Source organism: Actinia tenebrosa, unplaced genomic scaffold (assembly GCF_029948245.1).
Source record: "Actinia tenebrosa isolate PJP-AT-01 unplaced genomic scaffold, QUT_ActTen_1.0 PGA_scaffold15__27_contigs__length_11533743, whole genome shotgun sequence".
In the NCBI taxonomy this organism is placed as follows: domain Eukaryota; kingdom Metazoa; phylum Cnidaria; class Anthozoa; order Actiniaria; family Actiniidae; genus Actinia; species Actinia tenebrosa.
This window is the reverse complement of record NW_028292575.1, coordinates 10,809,634-10,825,395: the sequence shown is the minus strand read 5'-3', so window position 1 is coordinate 10,825,395 and position 15,762 is coordinate 10,809,634. Positions and strand designations below refer to the sequence as shown.

The 15,762-nt window shown below is 41.3% G+C and overlaps 1 protein-coding gene across 3 annotated transcripts; it reads right to left on the bottom strand.

Annotated features, from left to right (window-relative positions):
• Positions 1 to 618: 618 nt before the first annotated feature.
• Positions 619 to 15,588, bottom strand: LOC116301683 (uncharacterized). 3 transcript variants are annotated; one of them, XR_016119852.1, is made up of 17 exons: positions 15,332 to 15,588; positions 15,160 to 15,252; positions 14,542 to 14,616; positions 13,986 to 14,119; positions 13,736 to 13,874; positions 13,284 to 13,393; positions 12,816 to 12,888; positions 12,447 to 12,590; positions 12,065 to 12,207; positions 11,537 to 11,675; positions 11,022 to 11,131; positions 10,668 to 10,737; positions 9,367 to 10,460; positions 9,254 to 9,292; positions 7,182 to 8,344; positions 2,372 to 6,782; positions 1,894 to 1,957 (listed from the first exon to the last, which is right to left on the bottom strand). XR_016119852.1 is itself a non-coding variant. In XM_089030369.1 (15 exons), exons 3-15 carry the CDS (start codon positions 14,606 to 14,608, stop codon positions 816 to 818), a joined length of 2,493 nt encoding a protein of 830 aa, XP_088886495.1. In that variant the 5' UTR covers positions 14,609 to 14,616; positions 15,160 to 15,252; positions 15,332 to 15,584; the 3' UTR covers positions 619 to 815. The 3 variants fall into 3 exon arrangements, 2 of the variants coding, with proteins under 2 accessions (XP_088886495.1, XP_088886496.1); XM_089030369.1 differs by lacking the exons at positions 1,894 to 1,957; positions 2,372 to 6,782; positions 7,182 to 8,344 and adding an exon at positions 619 to 1,046 and having other exon boundaries at positions 15,332 to 15,584; XM_089030370.1 differs by lacking the exons at positions 1,894 to 1,957; positions 2,372 to 6,782; positions 7,182 to 8,344; positions 15,332 to 15,588 and adding an exon at positions 619 to 1,046 and having other exon boundaries at positions 15,160 to 15,259.
• Positions 15,589 to 15,762: the final 174 nt, after the last annotated feature.

Sequence of the window (15,762 nt, the reverse complement as noted above, 5' to 3'; positions counted from 1 at the left end):
ACATTGATTCATGAAAACTATTAGTCACGATCTAATCCACGTCATATACTACACGTGGAGATAAATAGCCGTTTCGTTATTATAACATTACTCATCAAAACACTACACTTGGCGTAATGACAATCATGTGATGCGCCGTCGCTCTACTTCCAAGTCACGCTCGGTCACGCGTGCAATGACTCACACAAGCTTGTCACGTTGCTACGGTTAGGTTTCACGGCGTCTTTCAAATTTTTTTAAATTCAAATTTTAGACTTTAAGAAGTTGAATTTCAGTTGACAGAAGAAGTTAAGCCGAAATTTCATTTTCGTCCAACCAGGTCATCCAGTATCCAGAGAGCCGACGCCTAATCCAAATACTTATTCCAGAGCTCGATTCCTGATTTTCCGTCAAATTTTATTCAAAAAAATTATCACAAAAAAGTATTTTATTTGCTCATTACAAAAATCTTGTAACTCTTTATTCTAATATAATAACTTAGGGGAATTTTTTTTCTGGTAAAAAATCTATAAAAAATTATAACAATTTCAACCAAAAATTGTCCACTTCTGGGCTTCCTGTGTTGGAACACGACACAGGTACCCCGTAACTGTATAAAATGTTATTGCGTGAATGCGATTATTCCAGCCTTTTTTTTTTTTCGTAGGTTATATGACATACAAGAATGCCTGCTTAAATCTACTTTACATCCCTTTCAGGATTGAGTGATTACACTCTCCCCTCTATTCCTAGGTTCCCTCTGTCCCCAGATGCTCTGGGGCTCAGCTCTAAGTATGGGGTTTCTCATATTTAGTTAATTTGTTCTTATTAGGTCATTAGAGAACTTTAGTTAAATCATCGCTCATTTCTCTTTCATTAACGAAGTACGTATTATCTCCCAGCTGTCGGTACCCGACATGGCTTTTGAAGCATTTCCCATGATGCTTCACCATGGTGGCTAGACCAATGACTGCAACGATGATGACGAGGGTACCTAATGCTACCATGGTAACGCTCAGTTTGGATGCTGAAGATTGTTTTTTACTGGTTTCAGCAGGTGATCGTTCCTGTTAAAGTGAATCACTGGTTGAAATTGACCATCCTTTTTTATTTCCTACGCATGCGTTTTTTATCTGTTTTGTCTATCTAGATTATTGTGTGAGGATATATTTCATACTTCTAGCTATAGTAGTGATTGTTATTGCATGCTAGTTTTTAGTGTGACACCTGTCATCTTCAATCATCATTTTCAACATGAAAATGACGATGAATGGTAATTTCCCATTAATGATGTTGATCATCATCATGATTAACATCATCACACTCAATATCATCTAAATACACCCTAAGTATCACATCATGCTTAGCAGAATTTGTAGCAGGGAAGGTCGATGCTAATGAAGTAATTTTCAAAGGGAATGATGATCATCAATGATTGCCTAATCATCATCATCATTGTTACCCAGGTTATCTTAGGGAATGATACATGTAGTTGATACAGTAGTATTGTCTCCCCGATTAGTAGGGCACTTGTGCCCGGCTAGAAGATATAGAGACATTAATAAATGTGACAGAGTCAAAAGACACTATTTTGGACAGTAATTATTTAGTCATAAATCTATATTTTTAATTAGGAATGCCTCGTGTACACATAGGAATGTAATTCTTTAGTTAACTGTTTGCGTGGAAAATGCGTAAGCAAGAAATAATTTCCGTACGTAATTACATTACAGTGAGTCATGCCTAGGTTTGGCGCTTGTTTACGTAAGTTCGTGTTTGGGACATCCTGTTTGCGCCTAGGGCGTGCAACATTGCATAGGATGTGTAAGGCCTTAAGAATGCAGGTTTTTCCATAAAAATAGGCCCAAACTAAGCTTAAATCAGTGTAGTAAAAGTTCTTGAAGACGTTGCACATATCAAGACAAGGAATTCTCTACGATGTAAAGGTATGAATCTTTGAAGCCTTTTACACTTATACCTAGGATAGATTTAGGACAAATCTATGTTAATATCGTTAACTAGTCGTTATATTTTATAGCTTAGATTATCTATATATTTGTTAAGCATTCGTTTCATGTTTTTGTAATGCTAGTCGCATTAGCGCGTAATTTAGTACAAAGTTATTCACGCAGTAGTAATTTAGTAATCACGCTGAGTGTATTTTGTCTTTTAAACTCTTTAAAACGTTTACTATAGGATCGCTACCGCCTTACTCGCTTGTTTAACCTTTTTACTACGATAAATAGCCTTAACTGCGGGATAAAAGACCTTTTCTTTCCAACCTTTAATTTGTTCGCTACTTAAACTCTACACTCAAGGTCATTGTCGCGACCGCGTGTTCAGTAAACCGTGTAATTCTTAGTTTGTCATAAACAAAGGTTAAAATACTTACCTAAAGCCATAGTTAACCTCTAGTCAATTTTTCCTATTGCTTTTTCCATTGGTTTAGTTCATTTTAAACGGTTTACCGACTTGTACATTAAACTTTGCAACCTAGTAATTTTCACTCGCGTATTGTAAACACTGCTAATCAGTATGCAATATTCAAATTACCTGTGACGTAATTTACGTATTTCCGTTTCTATTTATATCTAGCAAAACTGTATTTTATTCATAACTTTTTAGCTATTAATTTAGATAAGCTACAAATTTATTTTATCTCATTGTAAATATTTTTCTTGTTTTCATTAGAGATATCCTGTAATCTCGTTCCCGTTTTTTTTCATGTATTGTAAAGTTGTGTGAATTTTTCAATAAATTCTTTTGTCAAAACCACTTGCAATCTGATTCATAGCTGAGCGCCTTGCCGCCGGTTACATTTTTGGTGTCAGAAGTGGGATTGCAAGAAAGTTGACATTAGTAGTTACTGATTATTTACCAACGGGAACGAGACTGAAATCATGGCAGAAGAAGCTGTGGCTGCACTCACAGAGCAATTGGCTGCACTCAAGGCACAGCTGGATGGCATGCAGGCTGAAGGAGGACCCCCTGCCCAACCTGTTCCTGCACCAGTGGTAAAAGTGACAGTGCCAAGGGAGAAGAAGCTGAGGAAGTATGCTGGTGGCAGAGACGACAAAGTGCTTGAAGACTGGATAGCAGATGCACAGAGGTCTGTGGCTGCCCAGAAGTTAACTGGTCAAGAGGCGGTGGATTTCCTGTACCATAGCTTAGAAGGTGCGGCTCGAGATGAAGTTCGACTAAGGCCTGTGGATGACTGGACAGACCCGGATGGCTTCTTCAGGATTCTAAGAGACGTCTTCGGGGAGAAGCTCACCAAGACCCAGCTTCTCCAGAGGTTTTTCGCCAGAAAACAAGGTGACAGAGAGCCCATCCAGGACTTTGCCCATGCCCTGATGTCAATGGCGGAGCACATAACCAGAGTACACGTAGGAGCCCTGGAAAACAAGGACCAGAACCTCAGAGACACATTCGTTGAGAACTTGCGTGACAACCTGTTGCGCAGGGATCTCAAGCGCTATATCAGAGAACATCCCGAGAAGACCTTCAACGAGGTGAGGCAAGAGGCCTATCATAGCTCGGAAGACACAGATAGAGGAGCACATCGCCATGCAGCGGCCAAGGAGGTGTTGGTGGAGAGCAACCAAGTAAATGCCATCCAAGAGCTTACAGCAGGACAGAAGGCCCTGGTGGAGAGGCTCATGCAGCAACAAAAATTGCTGGATGAGCAGCAGAAGCTGCTAACCCAACTTACCATGAAGTTAGCAAGCCCATCACCACCACGAAGTCCCCCACGTGGTCCGAGGAGATGTTACAACTGCCACGAGCTTGGACATCTTCGGCCGAACTGCCCAAAGCCCCTGAAAGACAAGGCACCAGCAGCACCACAGAAGGAGTCAAACTCCAGCTCTCCACGGCAGTGAGCCACGCCGTGGAGAGGAACTGTAGTGGCTCTAACTCTCTTTTTCAGAACGAAAAGTTTGTCGGGACAAGTCCCACAGTGGTGGCGAGGATTGGCGGAGTACCTGTGAAAAGCTTAGTGGATACGGGCTCCATGGTTACCCTCATCACCGAGTCGTTCTACAGGGAAAAGCTACAGCCAACCCTAGGAGACCTACACCCTGAAACAAGATTACTGCAGCTGCGAGGAGCTAACGGTTTGGACATCCCTTACATTGGATATATCGTCGCTACAGTAGAGATCGGAGGAGTGGTGGTCCCTGGGTGCGGCATCTTCATCACGAAGGACACAGCAGCCACTACAGTAATGCAGAGGAGGGTACCTGGCCTACTGGGAACCAACGTTCTTGGGCAGGTGCCCCAATACCAACAGATCCTGCAAGATGAAGAGAAGAAGAGTAAACGTAAAACTGGGTTCGTGAAAGTAGCCGGCTCAGACAAAGTCTGGGTCCCTGCTTTCACAGAATCTGATATCTTGGTCACAGGCCCATCATGGGGCACTGATGCTGTGATCGAACCCCTTGGTGTACCAGTAGAAGGAAACCTCACCGTGGCCAGTACTCTCGTGGATACTACCAAGACGTGTTACTATGTCAGAGTTGCCAACCAGACGGCAAAGGACATATGGCTAAAGCCGAGGACGCGGATTGGAATTGTGCGAGAGGGAGAGATGGTCAAGAGAGGAGAGCAGTTGGAGTTCCTACACGAGAATAACATGGTGATAGTGTGCTGTAACCTTAGTGCTGACCCTCAGATGCCACCCCAACGGGAAGCTGTGGGCAAAGTACGTTGGCAAAGGATACAGACACCCCCTCACGGGATTACCCTGGAACATTTCCCCGGGACGGAACTTCAGAGGGAGAAAGCTCTCCAGATGTTCGAAAGAAATGAAGAGGTGTTTGCTTCATGTAAGGAGGACCTTGGCTGTACAAAGACAACATATCATCGCATCTACACAGACGATGATGTGCCTGCCACAGAGCGTTACAGAAGGATTCCTCCAAACCAATACCAGGAGGTGCAACAGCATCTACAAGACTTGCTAGAAAAAGGAGTGATATGTCCAAGTGAGAGTAACTATGCCTCCCCAATAGTGCTTGTACGAAAGAAGTCTGGAGCCTTGAGGATGTGCGTCGACTACCGGAAGCTGAACCAGAAAACCAAGCGTGATCAGTACCCCCTACCAAGGATAGAGGAATCACTGGAGGCACTGCGTGGCGCAAAGTACTTTTCCACCATAGATCTGGCATCAGCCTACAATCAAGTTGAAGTCCATCCTGATGATCAGCACAAGACTGCGTTCACAACGCCCATGGGTTTGTTTCAGTACACTCGGATGCCGTTTGGACTACAGAATGCCCCAGCGACCTTCCAAAGGTTGATGCAAGGAGTCTTCCGAGAGGACATACTTCGCACCCTGATGGTCTACCTGGACGACATCATAGTCTTCTCATCCACCATTGAAGAACATCTTGAGCGGTTGGAAACGGTATTCAGTAAGCTGAAGCATCATGGATTAAAGGTTGAACCAACCAAGTGTCAACTCTTCAGAGATCGGGTGTCCTACCTGGGGCACGTGGTCTCTGCTGACGGTGTCGAGACAGACCCTGAAAAGACAAAGACAGTTAATGAGTGGCCAGTCCCCCAGACAGTGCGCGATGTGCGATCATTCCTTGGTTTCGCGTCATACTACAGAAGATTTGTCCCCAAGTTCGCTCAAATGGCAGGCCCGCTGCACAAGTTAGTTGCTGAGCTCGGGAGCGGAGGAAGTAACAAGACCACCCGGAAGCAGATTGGCGTACTGTGGACAGAAGAGTGCCAAAAGAGCTTCAACAAGTTAAAGAATCTACTAACCTCAGCACCAGTGCTGGCCTACCCGGACTACACCAAGCCCTTCATCCTAGAGACGGATGCGTCCAACGAAGGATTGGGAGCCGTGCTGTCCCAAGAACAGGACGGAAGAGTCAAAGTGATCGCTTATGCCAGCCGAGGCCTGAGAGGTGGAGAGCGAAACATGGAGAACTACTCATCAAGGAAGCTGGAACTACTAGCCTTGAAGTGGGCTGTATGTGAGAAGTTCAGGGAGTACCTGCTGGGATCGAAGTTTGTCGTCTTCACAGACAACAACCCGCTGACATGCCTACAGTCAAAGAGTGAGCTGAAAGCTGTGGAGCAGAGGTGGGCTGCAGAATTAGCAAACTTCAACTTCACGATCAAGTACCGCCCTGGACGTCACAACCAGAATGAGGAACCAACCACAGTTGAAGTAAGAAGTACACTAGCCTACTCTACCAATACTACAGACCTACCAGAAGAAGTACGTCAACACTTGATGGTATCAGCAGCGTTCATAAGCAACACAGAGACAAGTGCACTGGAGGAGCAAGCAACCTCATTCCCAACCACACCTCTCACAGAGATCCAACGACTACAGCAGGAGGACCCATGTATCAGTCGTCTCCTCCACTACCGAAACCTTGGACGTCGGCCAAGTAAAAGGCAAAGCCAACAAGAGACAAGGGATACAAGGAAGTTGCTTAGTCACTGGAACAGGATTGAGGAAAGCCATGGAGTTCTCTACCGCCGTACAGGAGTCGGACAGGGAAGTGAGCTTCGGTTACTGCTACTCCCCACATCAATGAAATCACAAGTACTGAAGGGTGCGCACAATCAATGTGGACATCAAGGACAAGACAGGACAGAACAGCTCTTGCGGAAAAGATGTTGGTGGCCCGGTATGCAAGGAGATGTGAAGCAATGGATCTCAAATTGTGAAAGATGTGTCATTGCCAAAGGATCCTACCTTCCAGTCAAGACGCCGATGGGCAGCCTACTAGCTACTAGGCCATTGGAAGTGCTAGCGATGGATTTTACCTTGCTTGAGCCTGCAACAGATGGAAGAGAAAATGTCCTCGTGTTAACAGATGTGTTCACAAAGTTTACAATTGCTGTACCTACCCGTGATCAGAAAGCTACAACCGTAGTCAAGACCCTGATTAAAGAATGGTTCCTTGTGTATGGAATCCCCCAAAGAATACACTCTGACCAAGGCAAGTCATTTGAGGCAGAACTAGTCAAGGAGTTGTGTGCAGTGTATGGAATTAAGAAGTCAAGGACAACCCCCTATCATCCTCAAGGAAATGGGCAGTGCGAAAGATTCAACCGTACACTACATGAGCTTCTAAGAACTCTAGCAGCAGAAAAGAAAAGAAGGTGGCCTGAACACCTGAAAGAGTTATGTTACGCCTATAATGCTACGCCACATGCAACGACTAGACACTCACCCTTCTACCTGATGTTTGGTAGAGATGCAAAGCTATCTTTGGACATTCTACTTCCTGATGATGACAGACAAGTGACAGTAGACAACCAGCAATGGATTACCAAGCACCAGACTCGTCTACGAGAAGCTTATACCACTGTGACACAAAACTTGAAGGAAGCTGCTACCGTCAGAAAGAAGATCCATGACCAGAAGGGCAGAGCACTGGCTGAACCACTACAAGTTGGAGAGCGAGTACTCCTTCGCAACCGTAAAGTCAGAGGAAGAAACAAGATTCAAGATAAATGGGACAACCAAGTGTACAAAATCATCGAACGAAGAGACAACAATACATATGTCGTGGAAAGAGCTGATGGACATGGAGGAGATAAAGTTGTTAGTCAAGGAGAAATGCAAGTGTGTCCAAGACCAATGCTGGAGATACGAGGACGACACAAGCAAGCTGACAGGTCTAGACAAACATGTACTGCATCGCCAGAATCATCAGATGAAGAAGATGACATTGGAGGAATGACAATCGCCTTTCAACCAATGACAGAACCAGCTGAACCTGATGATGATGATGATAGTGATGATGCGTCTGAGGAAGAACTGGCTGCACCTGTACTCCGACGTTCCACAAGGACAACGGCAGGCCAACACAGCAACCTCTATAATCTTCCAAGATCCGCACTTCAGCACTGACGAGTCCACCTGCGTATCATTGTTCCTGAATTTGCTCGAGGACGAAGCAAACAAAAAGGAGGGGCAAGTGTGACAGAGTCAAAAGACACTATTTTGGACAGTAATTATTTAGTCATAAATCTATATTTTTAATTAGGAATGCCTCGTGTACACATAGGAATGTAATTCTTTAGTTAACTGTTTGCGTGGAAAATGCGTAAGCAAGAAATAATTTCCGTACGTAATTACATTACAGTGAGTCATGCCTAGGTTTGGCGCTTGTTTACGTAAGTTCGTGTTTGGGACATCCTGTTTGCGCCTAGGGCGTGCAACATTGCATAGGATGTGTAAGGCCTTAAGAATGCAGGTTTTTCCATAAAAATAGGCCCAAACTAAGCTTAAATCAGTGTAGTAAAAGTTCTTGAAGACGTTGCACATATCAAGACAAGGAATTCTCTACGATGTAAAGGTATGAATCTTTGAAGCCTTTTACACTTATACCTAGGATAGATTTAGGACAAATCTATGTTAATATCGTTAACTAGTCGTTATATTTTATAGCTTAGATTATCTATATATTTGTTAAGCATTCGTTTCATGTTTTTGTAATGCTAGTCGCATTAGCGCGTAATTTAGTACAAAGTTATTCACGCAGTAGTAATTTAGTAATCACGCTGAGTGTATTTTGTCTTTTAAACTCTTTAAAACGTTTACTATAGGATCGCTACCGCCTTACTCGCTTGTTTAACCTTTTTACTACGATAAATAGCCTTAACTGCGGGATAAAAGACCTTTTCTTTCCAACCTTTAATTTGTTCGCTACTTAAACTCTACACTCAAGGTCATTGTCGCGACCGCGTGTTCAGTAAACCGTGTAATTCTTAGTTTGTCATAAACAAAGGTTAAAATACTTACCTAAAGCCATAGTTAACCTCTAGTCAATTTTTCCTATTGCTTTTTCCATTGGTTTAGTTCATTTTAAACGGTTTACCGACTTGTACATTAAACTTTGCAACCTAGTAATTTTCACTCGCGTATTGTAAACACTGCTAATCAGTATGCAATATTCAAATTACCTGTGACGTAATTTACGTATTTCCGTTTCTATTTATATCTAGCAAAACTGTATTTTATTCATAACTTTTTAGCTATTAATTTAGATAAGCTACAAATTTATTTTATCTCATTGTAAATATTTTTCTTGTTTTCATTAGAGATATCCTGTAATCTCGTTCCCGTTTTTTTTCATGTATTGTAAAGTTGTGTGAATTTTTCAATAAATTCTTTTGTCAAAACCACTTGCAATCTGATTCATAGCTGAGCGCCTTGCCGCCGGTTACATAAAGTTATTATTATTATTATTATGTAGTAGGCCTGATGTAATAAGTGAGTTACTTTAATGATGCTTACCTTTGATGCTGCAGGATCTTGTGCATCTTGGCTTAATTTCTGAAATCCAAACACTTATCTATTAGTCCCAAGTATTTTAAGAATCCCTGTCATAATGGATGTATTTAGTTTACCTCCAGTCCATGATTGAGTTCCATGTGCTTGTTAAGCTGCACTGCTTCAGCTGATTTAAGTTGCTCTGTTGGTTCTGTATCCTCTGTTGGTTCTGTATCCTCAGTTGGTTCTGTTGCCTCTGTGAGTTTTGATGCCTCAGGTCTTTTAGCTTCTATAGACTCTGACGGCTCAATCACCAACATAGGATCAATCACATCTGTATCCTCAGTCGACTCTGTTGCCTCTGTGAGTTTTGATGCCTCAGTTGGTCTTGTAGCTTCTGTTGACTCTGATGGCTCAATCACCAACATAGGATCAATCACAACTGTATCCTCAGTCGACTCTGTTGCCTCTGTGAGTTTTGATGCCTCAGTTGGTCTTGTAGCTTCTGTTGACTCTGATGGCTCAATCACCAACATAGGATCAATCACAACTGTATCCTCAGTCGACTCTGTTGCTTCTGTGAGTTTTGATGCCTCAGTTGGTCTTGCAGCTTCTGTTGACTCTGACGGCTCAATCACCAACATAGGATCAATCACATCTGTTTCCTCAGTTGGTTCAAGTGGTTCTTTCCACTCAGTGGGCTCTGTAAACCCAGTGGTAGGGTGCTCTTCTGTTGTTGTAGGATGCTCTGATGTAGTAAGATGTTCTGTTATTGTAGGCTGTTGCTCTGTTGTTTTAGGTTGCTCTGTTGTAGTAATCTGTTCTGTTTTTGTAGGGTGTTGTTCTGTTGTTGTAGGGTGCTCTGTTGTAGTAATCTGTTCTGTTGTTGTAGGGTGTTGTTCTGTTGTCGTAGGGTGCTCTGTTGTAGTAAGCTGTTCTGTTGCCATAGATTCCACTGTTGTATATTCATCTGTTGTCACAGGGTGCGGTTCTGTGGTAGATATCTGTGGGGTAGTTAGTTCAACTGTGGTATAGATTTCATGCATAGCTGTGGTATCTCCTGTCATAGTGGATTGTTCTATTGTGTTAGCTTGTTCTGTGGTAAAGGTGGATTCTGTAACAGCTGAGCTTGGCACATCAGAACTGCTGCTCACACTCGTGTTTTGTTCCATAGTAGAAGTAGCAGTAGGAATCAATGAAGCTGGTGACCCTTGGATTGTTGAAGGGGTATCTGAAAAACAGTTTATTGAATTAGTGTCTCCTACCACTAGCCTAATGACTGAATTTTAAATCTATGGAGTATATGAAATATTAGATATATGAATCTATGTATAAGTCTCTGAAATATAGCTATTAGTAATACTTGGTCAGTTGACTTGGTAAATCAGCAGATATTGTTGAGCAAGATTGTTTGTATATCTATAGTGTGATGAGTTACCTTCATTCTTGACACAAGACTCATTCCTGTAGTCATGTGTATAGTGACAAGGTTCCTCACAATAATCAGCCTGAAAAAAAATATAGATTAATGAATAAATGAAAAGATGAATGAATGGATGAATGGATGGATGGACGGATGGATGGCAACTGGACAGATGATTGGGAATAGATGGATAGAAAGATGGATTGGCTGAGATGGATTGATAGATAGATCAAGATGGAATGATGGGTAGATTGGTGGGTGGTTGGATGTATGTATGATGGACAGACAAATAAAAGTAAGATGTATGGATGGATGGATGGGTAGGTAGGTAGGTTGGTGGTTGGATGGAGTAAGATAACCAAACCTTACAATGATTCTATTGTTGTAGTCTCCCCCATCTACAAAACAAGAATGGGGGCCAGTCCATCCCCACCAACACAGGCAACGGCCATTGCGCAGGCATTCACCATGAAACACACCTGACAAATACGAACAAAAAAATCACTAGGAATCACTAATCACCACTCCAAGTATGGCAGTGGCGCAGCTCAACTGTGTCCAACTGAATGGGTCCAACGTGAAGGCACCTCTGGCAGCCACTATACAGTCTGTGTATGACCCTGAAGCACAGCACTAACCAGTTTGAATTAGTGTTGATTTTGAGAGGAGGGAGGAAAAACTGGAAGGTCGAAAAAACCCTTGAAGTCAGAAAGAGAACCAACCAACTCAGCTCACATGGGGCAACTGAGATTCGAACCCCAGACCTCAGAGGTGAGAGGCAAGCATTTTACCACCACACACCATCCTAACTAAAACACCAAACACCCTCCCCACTAAAAATACATGGTGATAATCTAGAAGTCCTCAATATTATTTAGACTTACCTTGACCACATCTTGGTAGGCATGGTAGTTGTGGTGTAGAGTTGGATGGAATATCACATGTCTTGGGAGTGGGTATAGTAGCACATGACGCATTAATGTAATCATGAGTGTAATGACAAGGCTCTGTGCAGTACTTGGCCTTGAAAATATAATAATGACATCAATATTTATTAAAACTTCTTGGTGTCAATAACATACTTTTGAATTATGATTTGTTGAGGTAAAAAATAAAAGGTAAAATAAGGTAATCTATTCTATTTCCAAACTACAGGGAGTTTCCCTTGGAATTTTCCTCAGCCAGGGCACATGCATAAAATGTTCCAAGGTATGTCCTTTACCCCCTCAAGCTATCAGACTTATAACAAAACGTGACGACGTAGATCCTAAGAATTGAGTCGTGTACCTCTAGTTTAAGAGGCTGCCCACCAATCAACTGAGCTACGCCTGCCCCTCCTGTGCCTGGAGTAGTTATCTGGTAACGAAAACATGTCTCTATGCTCTAAGCAAAAACTGATCTAAAACAGATACCTTAATTCTGTTTGTCAAGTTGCCAGTAGTGATGTAAGTTGCATTAGGTCCAGTCCAACCCCACCAACACAGACAACTGCCATCACTCTGACACTTCCCTTGGCCAAATTTTTCACATTTTGGATCGCAAGCTGCCCGAGGACCTATATCAACAATTAAGAGCATTGAATATATATATTATCTTCTAATAAACAGTAAAATGCCAATCAAAAACTGCTTTATCTGATTTCATGGTTTAAATATTTTATCATTTTTTTAAAGAATCATCTGAACACATGTATTGATAAATGTCACGACAAAATAAAAGTTGAATTCCATCTAAAAAAATTCTGCACCAACAATAAATAATTAATAATAGAAAATAATAAATAAAAGAACTTACTATTGGTGGAATTAAAACCAGGAGTGGAGGGACTGAGTGTCGTATTGGTGATGATGTCTGACGTGGAATTGGTGTTACTCAATTGGGAAGGTGTTATGGACGGATGTGGATTCGTTTCTTCTGTCGGTGTTGTATCATCTATGACTGACAAATAAAGTTTTAATGTTCACTTACTATATTAGACTTCAATTGGTTTTTGAACTACATCCCAAATAAAATTCCGAAAACCATTTACTAACTAAAGGGTTTTTGAGCTTTAAGGGTTGGTGTCCAAGAAAACTGCCAATGCACACGTTTTCCTAATCTATCAGCACTGTGCCATAAATGAACTAGAACATACATGAATCAAAGAGAGAGGTTTCTACATACCTTGGTTGTCCCTGATGCAGTCTGGATTGCGATAATTATGAGTGTAATGGCAACTTATCATACAATCATCTGCCTATGACACAGAACATCAGAAATTTCCACAAATTATCTTCCAATCCAAAGAGAGAGAAGGAAAATAAAGTGAGGTGGTTATGAGGATGTGAGAAGGAGCTCATTGCCCAGGCTATAACAAAATAACTATTACTTAGATTATTAAAACTTTAATGGTAATGTAAGAAAGTACAAGGTAAATGGAATAGTAACTAGATTTACTGCAATTTTCAGTATTCTGCGAACTCTGTAGTTACATGCTGCATGCTGAAATTTGGGTTTTTCTCTGCTGTAAATCAAAAATAATCAGTCCGTACCTTTAATGTTCTTGACTGGCGGCAGTAAAAAAGTTATTTCACAACAAGCCATTGAAATATCTGAGTTCGCAAAATATAGAAAACTGCAGTAAATACTTACCACAATCCTGTTCTTGTAAGGTCCATCGTTGACGTACATGGCATTATTCCCTGTCCATCCCCACCAACACAGACACTTTTCATTGCTTAAGCAGCGACCTGCAGATTCAACTAGAAAACAAACAACCAATCATTTTGTTATTCTAATGCTTCTAGGACTCAGAACTCTTCTCTATGCTGCTAGGAAGTTAGTAGGCAATCTTGCAAAACACAGAATTTCTACATCACAAAATTGCCATCAATCATTCGATTATATGAAAGAAATCAAGACAAGATCAGGGCCTGGTTGTACAAAGGGTGGATAGTGTTATCTAACAGTAAATCTTATCCAGTGGATAAATTCATTGGATATAAAGGCAGCCTCCACTTATCCACTGGATAAGGATTTAACCGTTGGATAGCGCTATCCTCCCTTCGTAAGGTTTCTTATATGTCTAATGCAGGAATACCTACATTTCCCACAACTTTTTGTGCAGGATTCAACGTTGACAGCAGGATGCGTAATGGGTGGATTGATGGTGGTTCTGGTGCTGACACAATCTGGATTATGGAAGAGAAGGTTATACTGACAGCTAATCATGCAGAAATCAGCCTGAAAGAAATGAAGAAATATTCATAGAGATATTTGCCATTTCTTGGATCTATAAAATAACAACTATGGGTGTTACCCTAATTACCCTTGCAAAACAAGAATGATACTTACTACAATCATTCCTTCTCTTGGGCCAGAGGTGATGTAAGCAGCATTAGGACCAGTCCAACCAAACTCACACAGACATCGGCCATTAGACAAACATTTGCTGCTGTTTAACCCACAATAATCATTGCATTTCTCAGCTAAAGACACAGAAAGAACATCACATATGATAGTTATACAATACTTTGGAATACCATAGAATATCCCATGCATTACTCATATTTTCTGGTTCACACGAGCCTTTAGGCAAGCTGTGTATACAAAGAAAATAAATACAAGTGCGATATTCCATGGTGTGCCATGCCAAGAGAAAGCATTGTATAACTATTATATACAAGTGATAAAAGAGATATTCCATGGTATATCATGGGGAAACATTGTATCACTGTGACAAGCGGGATACTCCATGGTGTGAAACGAGAAGGCATTGTATAACTATTTTATCACAGCCATGGAAATAACAAATGGGTAGTTTCAACATGGTAAGAAGATTAAAATTCCCTGCTTTCTGTTTGACTGTATTTTCTTTCTTAGTGGAACAAAATCAGCTTTGTTTACATACCAAAGAAACTGCTGGTGAAAATAGCTTGTACCACTACAAGTAAGAGAAGAATGGGCAAATGTCTCATCTCGGCACCTGTAAGACATCATATAAACCATGAGCAAAGAGGATGATGCGAAACAGCTATGTATCATACAGTATGAGTGGAAAAATACTGTAAATGATAGATGCCTATTGTAAGCTTGAAGTTTCAGTAACAACAACAGCAACAACAAGCAACAGCAAGAACAACAGCAACAATAAAAAAACAAAAACAGCAGCAACGACAACAACAACAGCAACTGCAACAACAACAGCAGCAGCAAACTGAGGTTGTTGTTGACTGGACAGGAAGGAATCATACATGATTAAATCTCTAGGTTCCTAACAGTGTTTATTATTCATCCTCTTACTGCACAGTAAGTTACTACACAATGACCACGTGCTCAAGAAACTCCTCCTCGCTTTATAAACTACGCAATTAGGATCAATTCTTTAACTCAAACTCGTCGGAGCCTGCGAGAGACAACTCACAATGACACCAAAAGTTTATTAAAATCTAGCGCATTTTTATAAGCTTTATAAGCTGTAAAAAAGACTTGTTTGAGCTTTATCTAAAAGATATTTAGTAATACGTACCACTCAAAGTCTTTTCCAAGAGCTTCCAGCACCAAAACAAGAGAAAATGAACGAGAAAACACGAGTAGTGAGGTGAGAAGATCGTCTTGTCATCTGATAGCAAGAGTAATATGATATTTGGATTAACCTTTGACTACTGCAGGAATGCAGACAACAAAACTCTCCTACTCACCTTCCTCTTGGGGAGTTTGTGGTACTTTGGAGCTTTATGCCACATTATTGCTGTAACAAAGGCGTTAAACGTTGAAAATATAAAGTTTTCGGAAGATTTCGTTGTTCACTGGTTGTTCACTCACACCAAAGTGCAAAGTGACTCAAAGTGACGTGACTGACGTAGTTCAAACTCTCAAGAGGGAGAGGGTAGTGGGGAAGCTTTGGTATATCAATATAATTTCTGTATTTCAAAATTATTTTCAAGTCATACAACACAGTCTATTAACAATAAATCATAAACATGTTATTTTTCTTATCTTAAAATATCCTGAAAATCATAAAAGAAATTAATACTTCTAAAATTCTGGCCTCTTGAGCTAGTCTGACAAATTCTACTCTTACCTCCCCTCCCCTATTAATATAATCACATAGTCTCTCCAAGGCCGGCGG